The sequence below is a fragment of the Ophidiomyces ophidiicola genome, assembly GCF_022830035.1.
Source record: "Ophidiomyces ophidiicola strain CBS 122913 chromosome Unknown scaffold_2, whole genome shotgun sequence".
Lineage (NCBI taxonomy): Eukaryota > Fungi > Ascomycota > Eurotiomycetes > Onygenales > Onygenaceae > Ophidiomyces > Ophidiomyces ophidiicola.
The window spans coordinates 1,149,647-1,166,133 of record NW_026054642.1 but is presented as its reverse complement, the minus strand read 5'-3'; the positions used below and the strand labels follow the sequence as shown (position 1 = coordinate 1,166,133).

Sequence of the window (16,487 nt, the reverse complement as noted above, 5' to 3'; positions counted from 1 at the left end):
CAAGTCTTTCCCTCCTAGGCAGGGCGGGTGATCTTCCACCAGCGAGGCGAGCGCCCGGCCACGACACATAAAAATAAGCCCCTGCGCGAGACAACACGGTCAACAGCTTCACCTCGCGATACGACAATAATACGGCGCAGGAGCTAGTCCTTTCGAAAAAAGGGGTAGCGTGGTGGGCGGCCCTCCATAACAGACAGCTCCACGCAGAGTACAGAGGACGGGGTAATCTCAGGTATCATCAGTGGCAAGAGTCCCTCCACATTGTCCCCAGCTTACTCCGTACCAGGCCAGGCTCCCCGCTCACTGTGACTAAACAAAATATCTGGCTGGTGCCAAATCTCCTGGACAGACAAGGAGTCGAGTCACAATGGGTGTTTTAGAGTTATCCGCCTTTATGCACTGTTTCGACGGTTCCGAGTCCGACTAGGCAACCGAATTTCCCAGATCCCAGCTGCGCAGCAAACGCGCTGATTGCAAGTCGGCTATCCGATCTGAGTTGTCTCGCCTGTGCGCTACCGACAAGTGTTTTCTGAAAGCGGAATCCGATGGTCAACCACGAAAGTTTGACTGAGCAGCCCACCAGTCAGCAGCATCATATCAATCCATGGTCCTCCGTATTCCCATGTTCCCATGGGGCTGAAATCTCAGATTTCGCCAGTAGAACTTCAACAATACTTCGCTGCCTGAATCTTTTAAAATTAGTAATACAACACGGATGCTCCGCCGTGACTCATTTTCTTTCAAAGTTTCCACGCGAAAGTCTGGCAGCCGTGCCAAGCCTTCATGTCACGTGGATGTAGCTTCCGAAACCTAATCCGGGTAAGCGAACGCCCACACAAAACTGGCTTCCACCACGACATCGTCAAACCCATCGCACCTCGACGAAAACCGTGAACAAATATCGTCAAGATGCCGGTACGTATTTTAAGTGGAATTGCTTTGCCCTGCGGAAACTGACCTAGTATTCCCCAGAGCCACAAGTCTTTCCGTACCAAGCAGAAGCTTGCCAGAGCCCAGAAACAGAACCGTCCTATTCCTCAATGGATTCGCTTGAGAACCGGCAACACCATCAGGTAATGCAACCCATTCCCGTTAAGGAAATCAAGGAAACGGAGCGAAATGGATTCAAAAAGAAATGGACGGGTTGGAAAAAGCGATGCTCATTTGGGTACAAACAACAATCTCGATCAGCGCAAACAACTACAATCCAATTCTCAAATACCATCGAGACACGTCGCATATGTTTTCCGGAACCAGAGGTTCAGCCGCAACAATCAACATTTAACTGACATTTCCACCTTCTTTTAGATATAACGCCAAGCGAAGACACTGGCGCAAGACCCGTCTCGGTATCTAAACGCCCAACCCTCTCCCTACCAACAAGCGAAACGGAAAAGCCGAGAGAAAAGAACAACACTGCGACGTCTTCGATACGCGAAACACAGTCAAGCAACCTTTGTTACCTTTTTTTCAGCCACGATCGATGCACATCGCCCTACTTCCCACTTGTTGGACATCATGGTATCTTTGTCGAAATTTCAGCCGGTTCTCTATCTTTTGTGTGTTCCGTTGTTAGACAATGATTTGGGAAAACTGGGCCAACGTCAATGATTCTGCTTCATCGATGAATTCAATGGTAAAGGGGCGCGGGTAAGGATTTGTCGGTTTAAAATTGGCGATGAAAGCCTTCTGTGTATGAAACAGATAAATATTTCATGATTCATTTTACTCATGCCCGTTCGAAAATCACACAACTCCTTGCCCTTGAAGCTGCCATGTGTATTGTGTCCATACGAAACATATAACGGAAACTCCTCCCCTTGGGCTAATACCTATGAAGCCTGGTACGCATGCAAAAATATTATCTATTAGCTAAGACATGCTGGTTATCTGCTATAAAACTGCACTGCACAATAACACCTGTTTCCATTATCCTACTGAAAAGTGTAAAAGGGAAAAATAAGTCGGAGGCAGGTACACAAGATGATCTTGGCCGCTTGTCGATATTTTTGTATTTTAACCATCCAACACTACCACGCCACGCATGTAAAGAATCAAAAACCAGGGTGGGCAAATACCCGTAGAAAACGCCTAGCGGGGCCCCAGATTCTATCTAGAGCAAAAACAAAAGGAGTGATTGGGGTAGAAGAGCTGACCAGCCGTCTTAGTTGCAATACAGACATTTTGAGGATCAAAACGGCTACCAACTAATAGGTTCGAGGACCAATAAGAAGCGAATCGATCAATTTAGCGGCTAAATTTGGAGTAGGTCCAAGGTATTAGTACCTAAGCGCAGGAAAACCATACAAGCAAGTAGAACTTACTCCTCGGCCCACTCGTTCTCACGGCGGATCTGATCTTCCTCCTCAGGGGTGAAGTCATTCTGGATATTGAAAGTCTTGCGGATTTCGTCGGGAGACTTTCCTTTGATCATGTTGGCAACAGTCTTGCAGCCGACATCCAACAGAGCCTTAATGTCGAGGTAGTTTGCAGCCTATTGCAGAGGTGAAGTAGCGGTTAGGCTCTGCTTTGGAGTAGATATCAAGCGAAGAGGCGAGATCGCTTCATTACGTCACAACTAATTAAGGCTTACCAAGATAATCTCAAAAAGCATCTCCTGGTCGACTTGCATAAATTTCTGGTCCCACTCATCAATATCGGTTGTCTTGCGCCGAGAGTCGCTATCTTCGTCGCCGGTGCTTGGGGGATCATTTTTATGATGCTCACACCACTCCACAACCTTCTTCAAAACAGACTCGTTCACCTATAATACTACAGTTAGTAATATTTCCTTATAGACTAGGCTACTCTCGCGCCACTCACGTTGGGAATTGGAATCGCCTCTCCAGAGTCACCTAGATCCTCAAGCATGTTCTTAATAAGGATGGATCGCTCAGCAACTTGGCGCTCTGTTGGGTAATACACCAGGTTAGCAAACCCTCTTATTCGTTTCCATGTCGTTCCGCGGGGTATTCTGGCAAGTTACTTGCCCATGGCCATGGAGACTCCATCGGAGCTGGTGAGAGTGATGGTACTTGTCGCTGTGGCCGACATTGTTTCGGTGAAGTAACTGAGTAGTAATACTGACGGTCAGCATAGAGCGCATAAGAGATCGTTGTTTAGCAGAGATATAACCGACCAAGAGAAAGCAGGGCTATGCTGGGTATACAGGGGCGGTGGGATGCTTGCTATGCACGTAAAACTATGCGGTGAATATAGCGCTGTTGAGAGTAAGAGAGGAAGGAAGAGCGAGAGGGGGTATTTATAGCAGAAAACAAGTCTGGGGTCCAAAGGCCTGCAGAGGGAAGTTACCGCGTATCTGATTGACCAAAGTGCGGGCATGAGGGGACCAGGCAGCGCTTCGGTCACGTGCCGACGTGGGAAGTGGCGCCCGTTGACCTAGTCAACTACGGAGTAGAACTTGCGCAGAATAACTTGGTAAACCTTCACATCTCGTCATCATAAACTGTTGCTGAGTGACATGCTACCGGCTGCAACGGTTCGGGGCGCTGGCCGTCTGATGGCCGGTGAATTCCATGTCTACTGTCAGCATTAAGGCGACATTGTCTATTGATGGCTATGTACTCCGTATGCAAAACAACACCCCCACGCGTTTGACCAAGCAGGGAATGCTGTTCTTTGCAAAAACTTCATCTCGAAGTTGGAGGACTGCGGCTCAAACAGGATTAAGAGGCTAGTCTAAATATTAATTGAATGGCAGGTATTTCAAAGAACTCTCATGTTTTATTACTAAAAAAGATGCTAGTAATCCCAGGAATTTCCACCTCCTTCTTTCTTTTGGTCTCCGAGAGGACATAACAAAGGGATGATTCCCTGCAATAATACCAGCTTACTATTTTGAAAGAAAGAAAGGGAAGCTAAGGAAAGTCAACAGTAACCAAAAGACCCAACAGTGCACAGTAAAGTCAAAGCGGAGAATCACCTAAAACCGGGTATCTGATAAAATCGACAAAAATCAGGGAAAATGATGAAAAGGTGACGCCAGACTCAAAAGCCCCTCCAAATGCCTGTTCGCTGGTTGGAAAAACATAGATTTAATTATTGATTCGATCATTTGCATACTCGGGTGACGTGCCAAGTATCAAGCCCATGCCGACCCAGGACGCGTTTTAGTGTTGGCAGAATGCCATCGTCGCCAAAGTCTAGGTCGTCTAGGCTCAGATGGCGATTATACGACCAGATTTGCCTGAACTCAAGGGTAAGGCTACGTTCGCTGTTCGTATTGGTGCCAGCGGCATGGTTGGTGTACTCATCAAGAAATGACGCGGATCTTGGCGCAACGAGAATATTTGGATTGATCAAGGCATCTTGCTCACTGCGTATAATCGGCGCATCAATGCACTGTGGTATACTCTCCTTCATTTTAGCCAGCATTTCGACACCGGGTACCCCCATAAGGTCGTGAGTTCTAATGGTAATGTTGGCCAAATCTCCAAGCATCCACCTTGGTGGGGAGTAGGTTTTCCACCAGAAAACGTTGGCCGTCCCATTAGCTACAGGAACATTATCCACGTTAGACTTTATATCGGACAGAATAGTTGGCATCTGGAGTTGGGTGGGAATGACGCCGCCCTGATGATAAATGCCCATCAAAGTCCCCATAATACCGTTGAATAGTATCCAAGAAGCAAGGAATATACGTGATTTCGGTAACTTGAAGCAAGTGAGCAAAAGAGGGACGCAAGGCAATAAGAATCGGGGCTCTTGGTGCGGAAAAATTGACAGAATTGTGGCTCCTGATAATGCTGATATAGCTCTCATATTAGCGAGGGAAAAGTGAAGGCGGCTTGTACGCCAGAAAATCGACGCCATTAGAAGAAGATAGACAGGTCCAAGTAACTGAGGCGCATTAACTAAAAAATGTTGATAATGAGGGTGTAGACCGTGCGATGCAAGGTTTGTTTTGTTGGTGTTATAAAGAAGATTGTTAAGGGGCGTAATTATGGGCCTTCGGAAAAGGTCGGACAGTGATATCGGAGAAGAGCTATAAAAGCTTGTATCGGCGTAAACAGCAATCAGGGAGAATATTATACCGGAAACAACCAGAGAAGCGAATGAAAAGGGCCTATATAAGCCACCATTAGTCCAGTCTTTGCAGAATATAGATTTTCATCTTGCAAAGGGGCTTACTTTTTCCACAAATGAGGAATCAATCGCATCGCAGGTATCACAATAAATGCCGGAAAGGTAATCCTATTGAACACTCCTATAACGGTCGTAAAAGCGAGTATTGCGCAAGCCAAAACAGACGAGCGCTGCTACGAAAAGATGTCAGTTCTCTCATTCAACAGCAGCTATTCCCCCCTCTGAAGCATACCTCATTCTCCAAAATTCTCTGAATCACAACCAAACTCCACGCTACCAGTAACGTCTCCAAAGAATTCGAAAATGTATGCGACTGATACGTCCATGTCACAAATGACGACGCGACCAGCACTACAGCCTGCCGGCGGTGGCGGGGAGACGCGATCAACTCGTGTATAGCCCAGTCCTCGAGCACAAAGCTCAGCCCAAACATCGAGCCGCGCAGCACATAGTAGATTAGGTATGGTGGCGTGTTACCCGTCCCAGCCTCCGTCCAGAACCATTTGAGAAAGGTCATAGGCAGGCCGTAGCCTAGCCATAACGGGAAGATGCCTCGGATGGGTTTGGCGGAGGTGAATTCCCAGGTAAGCTGAGCCGGATAAGAATAGACTTGCTCTAGACAGCTCCGCGCTGTTAGCCTTCGAACTGCTCTTCAAGAGGGGTAGTTGGCACTCATATCCCAGGGCAGGAGTCCTGACGCGGGCAAATCACGCGTGGGTTTCTTACCGGCAAACACTTCTGGGCCCTGGAAGTTCTCATCTGGATGAAGATAGCTCGGCGACAGTGCGAAATAGACGCGAATAAGCAGCAAAACAAGGTATGTTCGTCTCCACATTGTGAAAGTCTTGGTTCGTGACGCGACAACTCAGTGGGCGACGTAAACACCTGGGGCTCTCTGGCTGAAGGGACAAGGATTGCAGAGCAGCTGCAGCATGGTGCTGGGAAGAAAGGAAAGAAAAAAGAATAGAATAGAAGTGAATTAAGAAATGCTACTTGTTGGGGGACGGGTAAAGGAGTGTGGTGAGCAAACGCTCACTAAAAGCTCATGTGTTCTGCCAGCTCCCCACTCACCTCCGCGGAGCCTCCCATGTGAGCACAACAAGCCAATGACTGCAGCACCCCAGCACCAACGCTAGGGTTGGAAGCGGAGGATCTTTACTTTCATCTAACTACTTAGAAGGATACTGCTTGCACAGGGATCTTGCTTGGAGGAGAACTTGCATCACAGGGGCTAAGAGGCTAACTAGCTAACACAAGCAGGACTACAAACTTGACCCAGGCTAGAAATTAGAACATATAGCAGCTAAAGCATGCGATGCAGCAACAGAAGCTAAATTTTGCTCAGTAGTGAGGTATCAAAATTCCGCTGTATACACTGTTGCCTATTGGGAATATGTGATAGATCATTCTCGTGTGCCTGGTGAGGGGTAGAAGAGAAAGGGCTTGCAGCGAGGCTTGCAATGCTAGAGGACGAGGGCCAGAGATAAGGAGCCATGTTTAATTTTCGCCCTCCTCATCAGGCTGTTCGAAAAGGAAATTTGCAGCAAGTTCTTCATTCTTATCGCAGGCAAAATAGGCCTGAATAACGGCGTCTCTCGAGAAACCTAATCGGCAAAGCTGAGAGCAGAAGCACAGACATTAGGACCCGATATCACAAAGAGGAGAATATTCGCTTACTCTTTCGATTGCATCTCTCTCGTCCTCAGTGACACTAATTGTATGCGCACCAGGGGGAAGTTGTGAATCGTCATCGATGTCTTCACTCAGTAGCTGCAAGAACTGTTCTTGATTTTGGCCAATAAGCTGAGCAAGCTGGGGATTCCCGGCACCGACTTGTTGGAGAATAGGCTCAAGCATCTGTGGCTGCTGTTGCACCAGTTGGCGCAACTGCTGGAAGTGGGGGTTACTTCGCAGAAAATCGAGATTACTTAGAGCGTCACCCCCAGCAGCTCCCCCTAAACCAGCACCACCAGACCGACTGCCGCGTGCAGTGCCACCTTGGGCGGCCTGAGCAGCAGCCTCAAAAAGATTCACTGGCTCATCTGCGTCGGTCCCCACAGCAGGTTGATTGGATGTAGTTGAGGCAGCTGCAGCCGGTGGAGCGGCGCGAGCTTGTTGGCGAGCAGCAGCCTCCCGTTCAGCTTGTTCCGGTATTCCCTACCAACATCAATAAAAACCAGCGTAAAGCATTTGTAGAATGTCTCACATTTAGCAGATATTCGATAGCCCGGTCAGGATTGAAAAATGCAGCACGCATCGCCCGGTCAATATCTGTTCTTGGAAAGCCCATAGCTTCCATTTGCTGAACGGCTGCTTCGCTCTGAGGGCCCATCAAGAGAGCAGATGGGTCATTGAAGGCTGGGCCCGTCGCGGGTGAGGGCGTTGCAGGGGGGGCGGATGAAGCACTCGTAGCGGGCGCGGGAGCAGATGGAGCAGAGGGGGTTGATGTTCGGGCAGGGGCTGGAGTAACCGGGGGCTGTGCAGGACCAGCAGCGGTGGACGGGGTGGCCTTGGGCTTTTGAGATGGACGGTTAGTATGCGAGAAACAAGTCTGCACCAGCCGGCGCAAAGCATACCTTAGATACCATGCAAACTATGAATCCTTTCTCTTCAATATTGTATGATTCAATCGTGTTTGAATCTTGAAGAATTTTGCCTAGACAGTAACGGGACATTAAAACCCAAAACTTTGACCCCTCCAACAATTAGTGAGTCCTTGAATCTCACCAGAGTAAATTAGTCGCTGTTGGGAGGCTTCCCATCCTTTTTCTTGAGCAATCTTCTCTTTCAGCTGGCCGATCTAAGGAGGAGTATCAGCACCTGCAGACGGCAACTGCTTTCGGAGGTACGAGTCGGCTTACCGTCTCCGAAGGCTCAGCTTCCATAGTAAACTTCTGCTGCTTTAAATCCTACAAGAAAGGAGAATGCGTCAGCACAGTGCATAATATCCAAAATCGTAAGTTAATCAAGGCAGAGATCTTACCCTAAAAGATAGCTTCATTGTGGCGTTTAGGACAAGAGCCAACGACAGTGCGTAAGAGGGGTCCAAATGGAGAATAAAACTGATATCAGTGGCACAGATACAATATATATCAGGAAATGAAGTCCCACATGAAATATGGAAGTAAGGGGGGATGGAGAAGGGCGAGCAATAAGGGGAGTGTGAGGTTTGGCCGCTTTTTAACGATGCGGGCGACTGAGGGCGGCTGCCTTCTTTCGTCACTCAAGAGGTTCCCTTAGCGCCCCTCGCCGGCTATCCCCAATGCGCACTAGCACAGTTATGCTGAGTCAGCTCTGGTTTTTAACGTTAGGGGAAGCCGAGATTTACGAGTCGGTGATATCGGCTTTCGTTTTCTACTGTGGTTGTCAGCACTATGGTGGGATGCGGGGAGCCGTCCCTGCTGAACAGACCTAAATTTGCATCTCCTTGTATCTATTTTTTCTTTGGATTTGTGCAGTTTGTTAGGTAGGTGTATGGGCATAAAAATCATCTAATGCATAAAACGAGGCTTTTCATCAGAAATGAACGTCAGAATTGACCCTAGCAGGCTGCATCTCTTTTTGAAAGAAGAGAGGTCTAAGGCTTGGGTTATTGAAGGACGGTGGCGTTGACCCGCGCTATATGGCTCATATTTATTCTGTACTGGTTAAGAAAAAAGAAGATCTATTTGACAACAAGTCACACCTCTTATCTAGGATTGCAATCCTGCGCCTAAGAGGTGTAAAGTGATCAACCAACCGACTTGTCAATCCATTGGGGCATGGAGCTGTTATAGAATTGTCCCTATGTGAGAGGTTTGTTGTTCTAGCTATACTGTATAAAAATACCCATTTGGTATTTTTATATTCCTCTTCAAAAAGTGTTGTTCCATTGTCATGTCAGAGCTACCGGAGCCAACCTCGCAGAAAACCAGAGTTTTTGTGACGGCGGTAACATCTGAGGTCCAAGACGGCGCCTTCTTGCTGGTAAAATTAGAGCTTCGTTCTTCAGATAAATCAGTTGTGTTATCACGACGGATTCCAAGTTCTAGCCTACAGTTGAATGCTTCGACAAGTGCTTCTACCATACTAGCAAGAATGGAATATCGGACAGGATCATTGTCTTGAGGGTCGGGAAGGCAGGCTAGTGACCAGGAAGGCTCGCTATGGTGAAAGAAATATGTGCACTCGTAGCCCAGCATAATGAAATCAGAGGCGCAGAGATCCTCATAGAGTCGATATAGCGAGCGGAGTGGTGTATCCCGCATACGGTAGATCGGGATCTTGTAGAGTTGTAGAATTCCGGGTTGGCGTTCATCGTGGATGATAGGACATCTTTCAATCTCTTCCACTGATAGAAGCGGAAGGTGTAGTCAATACTTCAATGGAAATGGCCAGACAAGAAAAACGAAGGTCGTCCACGGATAAGGGCAGGCACAAATTCGCCGTACTGTTTCCCTAATGCTCAAAGGCGAATTCAGAGCTCTGAGTGAATTGCGCATCGCACTGTAGTTAGGCTAAGATTTTGATGCCTTTCAAAATTGCCAAGCTAACGTATAGAATGATATGGAGTAAGTAAGGTTATTGATAGTTGAGAACTTAAGGTTGTCAACTTACCATCAGAGGCTCACTAACCCTACCTAACTTAGTTAGTTAACTAACTAGTGGAGATCGGCGCCAAAAGCTTTGATCCCCCAGCGATGCTAAATTACCACCATGTAACAGAGTACAATATGCGGCAACAGCCACTAAATCTTTTCAAGTTTTCACGTTGCACACTATATTCAATTAGTTTAAACCCATAATGTATCAGTCTAGTATGCTTCAATTTTTACTGCCTCAGTTAAGTTTGGCTTATATTATGCCCTGCAGTGACTTATTTGAGCTTTCATACCCCGTTCAGACTTGAAATTTAACAAGACTTACCGACTTAGGTGTCATTTCAACTCAATTACCCTAGTGTATCTGAGTAATATTTATACGGTAATATTACTCCATTAAACCCCGATCAACACTTTCGGCGCCGACTCATAGTCAATTGGTTAACTACAATAGGGGCCAGTGCCATCAAACATGGGAGTACGGAGTAACTACTCCGTACCTATATGCCTACCTAGGAGGCAGTTATTGGCAGTTACCTAGTAAGCTACTCCGTACATATTTAGTTAATCACAAGCTAGCTAAAGTTAACAGGTCGCTATTCTGTAATCTGGCTACATTATGGAGTACGGAGTACTCCGTACAGAGTACATATAGGACGGATATCACACAAAGCCCGGCCCTCCATACCTTTTTCGTACTCTTCAGCGACCCTGTCGAGTGCACTATCTTCAATAGGTGTAAACACAATTTGATCCCAGCTCTTGGCTCTTGTTCTTGGTATTGGTTTCCCAGTCTCTTCCACAATCTTTCTCAACAGCACAACTGCATCGCTGACATCAGCATCGCGTTTCGTAGAGCCAATTCGTTTTACTTTTCGCGCCAGTGACCATTCCCATTTCACTGCATAAATAATAAGATGTTTCCCTGACCATAACACGATGTTTTGGGCCATTGAATCTCGAAACAATGGCTGGGCAGAATCGCCAAGAGCAAACACTTGGACTTTATCATTGACCCAATCATCATCGTATCCCTTCCTTTTAGCAACGGTTTTTATTGCTCGACTAAGCTTCTCCTTCACCTTTCCCAAATTCTCGAGCGATGGATCAAGCATGTAGTCCAGGTCCTCTGTAGTATCGCGATTCTGGAAATAGGTAACAGCAACAAACCCCCCAACGACGATGAACTTTATGGGGGCTGCCTTTCTCAAGTTCTTCGACTTTCCGATTTCTTCATCCAGGCATACGAGTGCTAGTTTCTGAGCCAAAGCTTCACCCTTCATCCCCTCTCTAGTGAACACTACGGAATCTTCTTCCATCTCTGGATTTCTAGAGTTCTATATCTGATATGGCTTATTCCTTGCACAAATGAAGGAAGGGCTGTGAATATGCATTGATGCCCAATAATTGATTGATGATAGAAAGCTAGAATCCCTGATCTTTCCCTCCCTACTCCATACAGTAGTCTGTACAGGATCGCAAAAGCAGACGGTTTTTCAATCTACTGTATTTCTCAAAAGAGTGCCGTATCCTCAGCTCCTCCGTTTTACAAAAGCAGGTTATAAAATTTTGCCCATATGTTCCATATACACATGCCGTTGACTATTTGAAAGGGAACTAGGCACACCGCAACGACATAACGGTGGAAGCAATAGAACCTCCGTATTCCATATCTGCATCTCATACTCTACAATTTCAGCCCCGAGGACGCGGAAATTGCGCTGTCGAACCGCCACGGTAGCATCCAGTTACCCCCTGGGAACAGCCACCCTAAAATTGCAACTGTACTTGTAGAGCTAGCCACGATTTTTCCAGTCTAAATCTGCCCATGTATCTTGAAAGATTTGATCCTGTGAAAGTGAAATTTCTGCTGCTCGAACGGATATCAAGTGAAGTCTCTATGCCCTATCGTGCTCTCTTATCTATTGTTTGCCTTAGCCTTGATAATCATGTTTAGCCTCGCTTTCTACGGAGTACGGAGTACGTCTGCTCTGTTTACTTAAACTAAGTAGCCCCGCAAGTTTACCTTCATTTGGCCATAGCCAATCACCTGAACTACAAGCCACCACAACCGTTCTGGTGGATCTTACCCTACCCACAAAAACTGCGTTTCACACTTGACATATCTCCCTATTGTGTTCAGGGCTTACGATGTTTCAGTCATATAGACATTAGGTGGATTTAGTGTCCCGGACCGCCTTACACCATCATGAATGAGGGGATCCAGATCGGCATTTATATGTATTTGTGTATATATACATCAACCATGGGGGTATCATAAGAAAGCACTAACCAACGGTATAGAATGCCTCCATTCCTACTTAGATATGCTGGGGTTTTTTCAAAAGCATCTTCCAGAAGCAAAAGGAGTTAAGTCAGTCGTCAAAGGGCTCTCATGACAGAGCGACTCGGAGATCAGAGATGCCATTAAGTGATACCCAGGGTTTCCCAAGGAAATCTTTGAAATATTAACTTTTAAGTGGGAGGTGGTTTATTCGTTGTTTACCTCTGTCTTCGCTCCCATCTATTCCATTAACGAGGCAAGGTCCACCAGACACAAGAAGATATTTAACCCAGCGACCCCACCGCCAACAGGGCTAAGTACCGCATCAAACAATTGTATAACACCAGATGTATCCTTCTTAATATGTGTGCCACAAGTAATCTAAAGATGTGGCCTTTTTTAGACAAGATGTTCTGTTTAAATATTTTGGCCTGTGCTTCATTGTCCCAAGGAGCCAGCTAGGAACACGGAATATTGCGTCCCGGATTTTTCTAGCGGAATTTAGCCATTCGAATCTCTGACTTTTCACACCATCCGTACAAGTCACATTTACACTGGTTACGTGACGGACATCTGGGCAACATGATTAGAGAGTATCTCAGAGATATTCAAAGTGTATAACTCACAAAACTGCATCTTCCTTGAAAATGATATGCCATATCATCTCGAAAACCCATCCAATCGTCTGACTATCAAAGTCAGCCGTTAGGGCCCACTCTCTCATCCGAACGTAGTCGTCCCGCGGCCGCAGGCGGATTCGATCCCTGCTCAAAGCAAACTGCGCGCAGCAAACTGATCCTATTCTCTTCGGGACCTCTTTTCGTGTCACGTTCAACAAGGCCATGTACACCTCGGGGAAATGAGCTCGGACGTCGCCAGTTCGAATATCTTCAGCGGTTGGAGAGAACGGACTGATTGCCGTTGGGCATCCCGGGTCCGGATTGCAGCGTAAATTCACGTAACCCTTGCGCTCTACAGTACTCATATACAGATTCTTCAAAATACCTGCGGTTCTGGATCCTGCGCCATCGTTATGCCACTGATAATTCTTGGCATGCACAAATGCTGTGATTTCGGGAAGCGTATCGTAGTTGTCGATTATAAAGGTGAGGTATGCCATAGCCTCACGGCCGCGGTTAGCTGGGAGCCGCAAAGGGAAGCCTGGCTCCTTGTCAATCGAGTAAACGAATGGAATCCACCTAGAGCTAAGGTGTCAGCGGTAGGTCTTGTAATCGATATAGATTTAAGCTATCCTACTGTGGTCTCAACCGATGTGCCCACTGAACATTTTCCCACCGCGTTTTCGCCAGCACCAGCGCTCGGGGAATGTCTTCAGAAGCCGGCGGAATCGGCAGGGGGGGTGGCGGAAACCATGTATTTCGAATTGTAATGAAGGCAAGCAGGAGGGCCAGAAAGCAACCCACGATGACCACGCGCAGTCTCCTGGAACGTCGCGGGGGTGGCGGCCTCGAAAAGCGAATCGCCATTAAATGAGAGATGCTGCTTTCGCTGCACCGTAGGCAAAGAGCGTGGTGGTGGCGTCAGAGGTCCATGGTGAGACGCATAGAGAGTAGCCAGGCCGCAGAAGACAAGAAGCGCATCGTGAAGGGGTCAGCCCTGCTTCAAATCGCGCGGCTTCGCTGCGTGTTAAACGAGAGCGGCGACCACCAGCGACTTGCCAGGAGCGGCCAAATGCGGCGGGCTGTCATCCCTGACGCTATGAAATTGGCCCAAGCTTCGCCAACCTCCAGCCACGGCCCAACCACGACGTGCTCCCACAAGAACCGACCAACGGTTTATATGACTGGCATCCATTGTGACAAAAAACATGCCAGCCGGGCAGTCAAGTGCCAGTTGTTGTTTTGGAGGCATGTCCCTCCAGATCGACTGTTCTGCCATTCAGCAGGCTTCGTCCAACAAACCGGGCATCTGGCGAACAAGGACGACTCCGGAATCTTCTGCTTGGAGCGAAATAGAGGATTGAAACTGCTCTATTTAAGAACCTTCGTTCCAAGCCTCTCCATCTTCCCTTGCCAACGTCCGAAGCCTGCTCTGTTGGCGTGCAGATCACCAACCTTGACCACCCACCAGAATACATAACTAATGAAGAGCCTGGTACCACAGCTACGTCCGCCTTCTGGCCGGGAGCCACAGATTTTGCAGGAATGGGCAGCACGCATCCGGCATGAATGCCAGTTGAGCAATAACAGCAAGTCACAGCACTCTCACATTTTAGGTCTCCCGCTGGAACTTATTCTAATCATCGTCGAATATCTCTCACCCGCTGGCGCCCGAATATTTTCTTATTCATGTCGACGTTTCTTCTACCAGAGCGATTCCTGGGCGAATCGCGCAATACTATTCCCTGAAGACGTGTTCGAATATATTTGCCTTCTCGAAAAATGCGACTTTACTAGCAAGCTAGTCTGTCGCGGCTGCTCGCGCTTCCATGACCACGATAAATTTTCACCGTCTGAACTAGAAAAGGACCCTACCGTGCGATTTTGCTGTTACACAAAGCCGGTGCTTTACGTCTGTGTCCATCACACTCTAAGCTTCAAAGACGTGGAGACCTGGAACATATCCCTCCGGAATCAGGGCAGATACCACGTACGCGGGTGGGATGTCGGCCGGCCCTACTGCCAAACAAGTAACCCTAACTCTGGTACCCTCAGCGAACCTTGCTTTGTTGTCTCAACAGAGCGACCGGGTATATCAATGCTAACAAACATCTTCGTGCAACGAATCTGGGAACCCAACCTTCCCAACAAGCAGCAGATCCAAAAACGCATGGCCACAGACGATACGCCTGTCTGTCCACACATGCGGCTGGACGATCCCCGATTCGTAGAAAGCTATGATCCGGATACACTGGTTGCACGATTCAACGCCACGACTGTCGAAAATCAGCTGTTCGAACCCAGCATCGAAGATGAACTAGTGCAGTGTGGACATCAGCACTGTGACACCGTTGCACATTGGTCGTACCGTCGAAATGCCAACGAACAGGGGAATGGCAATCTTCAAATCTTGACCTTGAGACGCCTTGGGACGTTACCAAACCCTCATGATCCCATCTGGTTAGCGCAAACCACGCCTGTGTAGTATGAAGCCATAAAACAGCAAAAGTGAAGTCCATACAATGCGCGCTATTCTACCCCTGTTTATACATATCGTATTTGACAGAATCTACTTAACTACTCTAATTTTAGGAATAGATCAGTCGTGCTTAATATAAATTAACCTCGGATTTTACCTATGTCCTGCTCGTGTGCGGAGTATAGCGCTACATACCTCCATGGGAATGTCTCAACATATATGAAGAGAATTTTGTACTCGACCACTATGGACAACTAGATTGTTTTTTGGCTTGGGATTTTCTGCTCTCGAATAACTTTTTATGACTTTAATTGGCACTATCATCCTGCAGATTTTATGCATCTTTATCCCTATAATATATTAGCCATTAATTACTCTCTTGCACCCTCAAAAAGAAAGACTAGACAAATGATCTTAGATGTATTGTCTATCGTTCCAACCCCGTTTTGCTCCTCAATATCAAGTTCGTTATCTCGTACATGGTCACCAGAGCTCCCCGCAACCGCACATAGGGTGTGGAGTGATAATAAGCATTCTCATGAATGTCAAGTAATATAGCTGAACTCAAATGATAGAAATGATTGCCTCTAGGTATGAAGGCCTTTTATCCAAGGCCAATAAACCTTGTAAGCTATCTAGGCGTGGACAAGTAGAGATACTAGTTAACATACACAGAGAAGCAGTATATATCAAGTTTGAGAAGTTCGTTTGATAGATACCTGAGTTCAGGCAGTATTGATACTGCTAATACACTAAGATTCAAAACAACACTACAATATCAAAGAGCTAGAAATGTTATCATGGGTTTTACTCTTCTATTAAAGAAACCTGTGAATGGACTTGACAAAGACTCATCAAGGGCAAAAACAGTAGGACTTGCCTCGAATTCCCGTCGGAACTGTGACAGAAACTGTTCAAGGTTATTTTAGAAAGGTAGAATTGCCATAATGTGTCTTCTATGGAAGATCTACTGAGAATATGATATCTTGCAAGCACCATTCTGTTTCACCGGGGATATGCTTCATGAAGCAGAGAGCGCATGGCGCCGGGTGTTTTCGTCACGTATTCCCTGGAGTTTGCGAAATTCAGCGAACTGCTATGCCAACCACTCCAGGTTATCCCAGCCCTGGGAGTCAAAGATGTCAATGCTGCAGTTCCGGAGTCTGTAACTCTTCCAGCAGCTGCGGGGTCTCTCTAGAGTCCTAGTGTCTAAAAGACTTTCCTTCTGCTTCAAAACTGCCAACATCCAAGCCCACATTGCATGTCAGGCGAAACCAGACCGATTCTTCAACTAGAAACAAGCGCATTGGACATGAAACAAAGCAGAGGCAGACGTTGCCAAAGCTTTCGGGGCTTTACATTCAGCTAGCGGAGTTTCAACATCTCTCCGCGTGCTCAGTCACAAGAAGAAACGAACC

The 16,487-nt window shown here is 47.0% G+C and overlaps 6 protein-coding genes across 6 annotated transcripts; 2 read left to right on the top strand and 4 right to left on the bottom strand.

Moving 5' to 3' along the window:
• Positions 1-909: 909 nt before the first annotated feature.
• LOZ57_001008 (uncharacterized protein) lies at positions 910-1,289 on the top strand (the record flags this gene model as incomplete). Its single annotated transcript, XM_049250101.1, has 2 exons — positions 910-915; positions 963-1,289. 2 exons carry the CDS (start codon positions 910-912, stop codon positions 1,287-1,289), a joined length of 333 nt encoding a protein of 110 aa, XP_049111261.1.
• A 1,031-nt stretch (positions 1,290-2,320) lies between these two features.
• On the bottom strand, positions 2,321-3,054 carry LOZ57_001007 (uncharacterized protein; the record flags this gene model as incomplete). The annotated part of the gene is made up of 4 exons (XM_049250100.1): positions 2,321-2,494; positions 2,594-2,764; positions 2,824-2,909; positions 2,991-3,054. The coding sequence occupies 4 exons, from the start codon at positions 3,052-3,054 to the stop codon at positions 2,321-2,323; spliced, it is 495 nt and encodes a 164-aa protein (XP_049111260.1).
• Positions 3,055-4,071: 1,017 nt separating this feature from the next.
• Positions 4,072-5,941, bottom strand: SMP3 (alpha 1,2 mannosyltransferase; the record flags this gene model as incomplete). The annotated part of the gene is made up of 4 exons (XM_049250099.1): positions 4,072-5,086; positions 5,152-5,279; positions 5,339-5,721; positions 5,833-5,941. The coding sequence occupies 4 exons, from the start codon at positions 5,939-5,941 to the stop codon at positions 4,072-4,074; spliced, it is 1,635 nt and encodes a 544-aa protein (XP_049111259.1).
• Positions 5,942-6,603: 662 nt separating this feature from the next.
• Positions 6,604-8,107, bottom strand: RAD23 (UV excision repair protein rad23; the record flags this gene model as incomplete). The annotated part of the gene is made up of 7 exons (XM_049250098.1): positions 6,604-6,723; positions 6,784-7,263; positions 7,313-7,621; positions 7,683-7,762; positions 7,834-7,906; positions 7,968-8,015; positions 8,090-8,107. 7 exons carry the CDS (start codon positions 8,105-8,107, stop codon positions 6,604-6,606), a joined length of 1,128 nt encoding a protein of 375 aa, XP_049111258.1.
• Positions 8,108-8,915: 808 nt separating this feature from the next.
• On the bottom strand, positions 8,916-13,457 carry LOZ57_001004 (uncharacterized protein; the record flags this gene model as incomplete). Its single annotated transcript, XM_049250097.1, has 4 exons — positions 8,916-9,436; positions 10,375-11,015; positions 12,597-13,169; positions 13,228-13,457. 4 exons carry the CDS (start codon positions 13,455-13,457, stop codon positions 8,916-8,918), a joined length of 1,965 nt encoding a protein of 654 aa, XP_049111257.1.
• A 616-nt stretch (positions 13,458-14,073) lies between these two features.
• On the top strand, positions 14,074-15,075 carry LOZ57_001003 (uncharacterized protein; the record flags this gene model as incomplete). Its single annotated transcript, XM_049250096.1, has 1 exon — positions 14,074-15,075. One exon carries the CDS (start codon positions 14,074-14,076, stop codon positions 15,073-15,075), a length of 1,002 nt encoding a protein of 333 aa, XP_049111256.1.
• Positions 15,076-16,487: the final 1,412 nt, after the last annotated feature.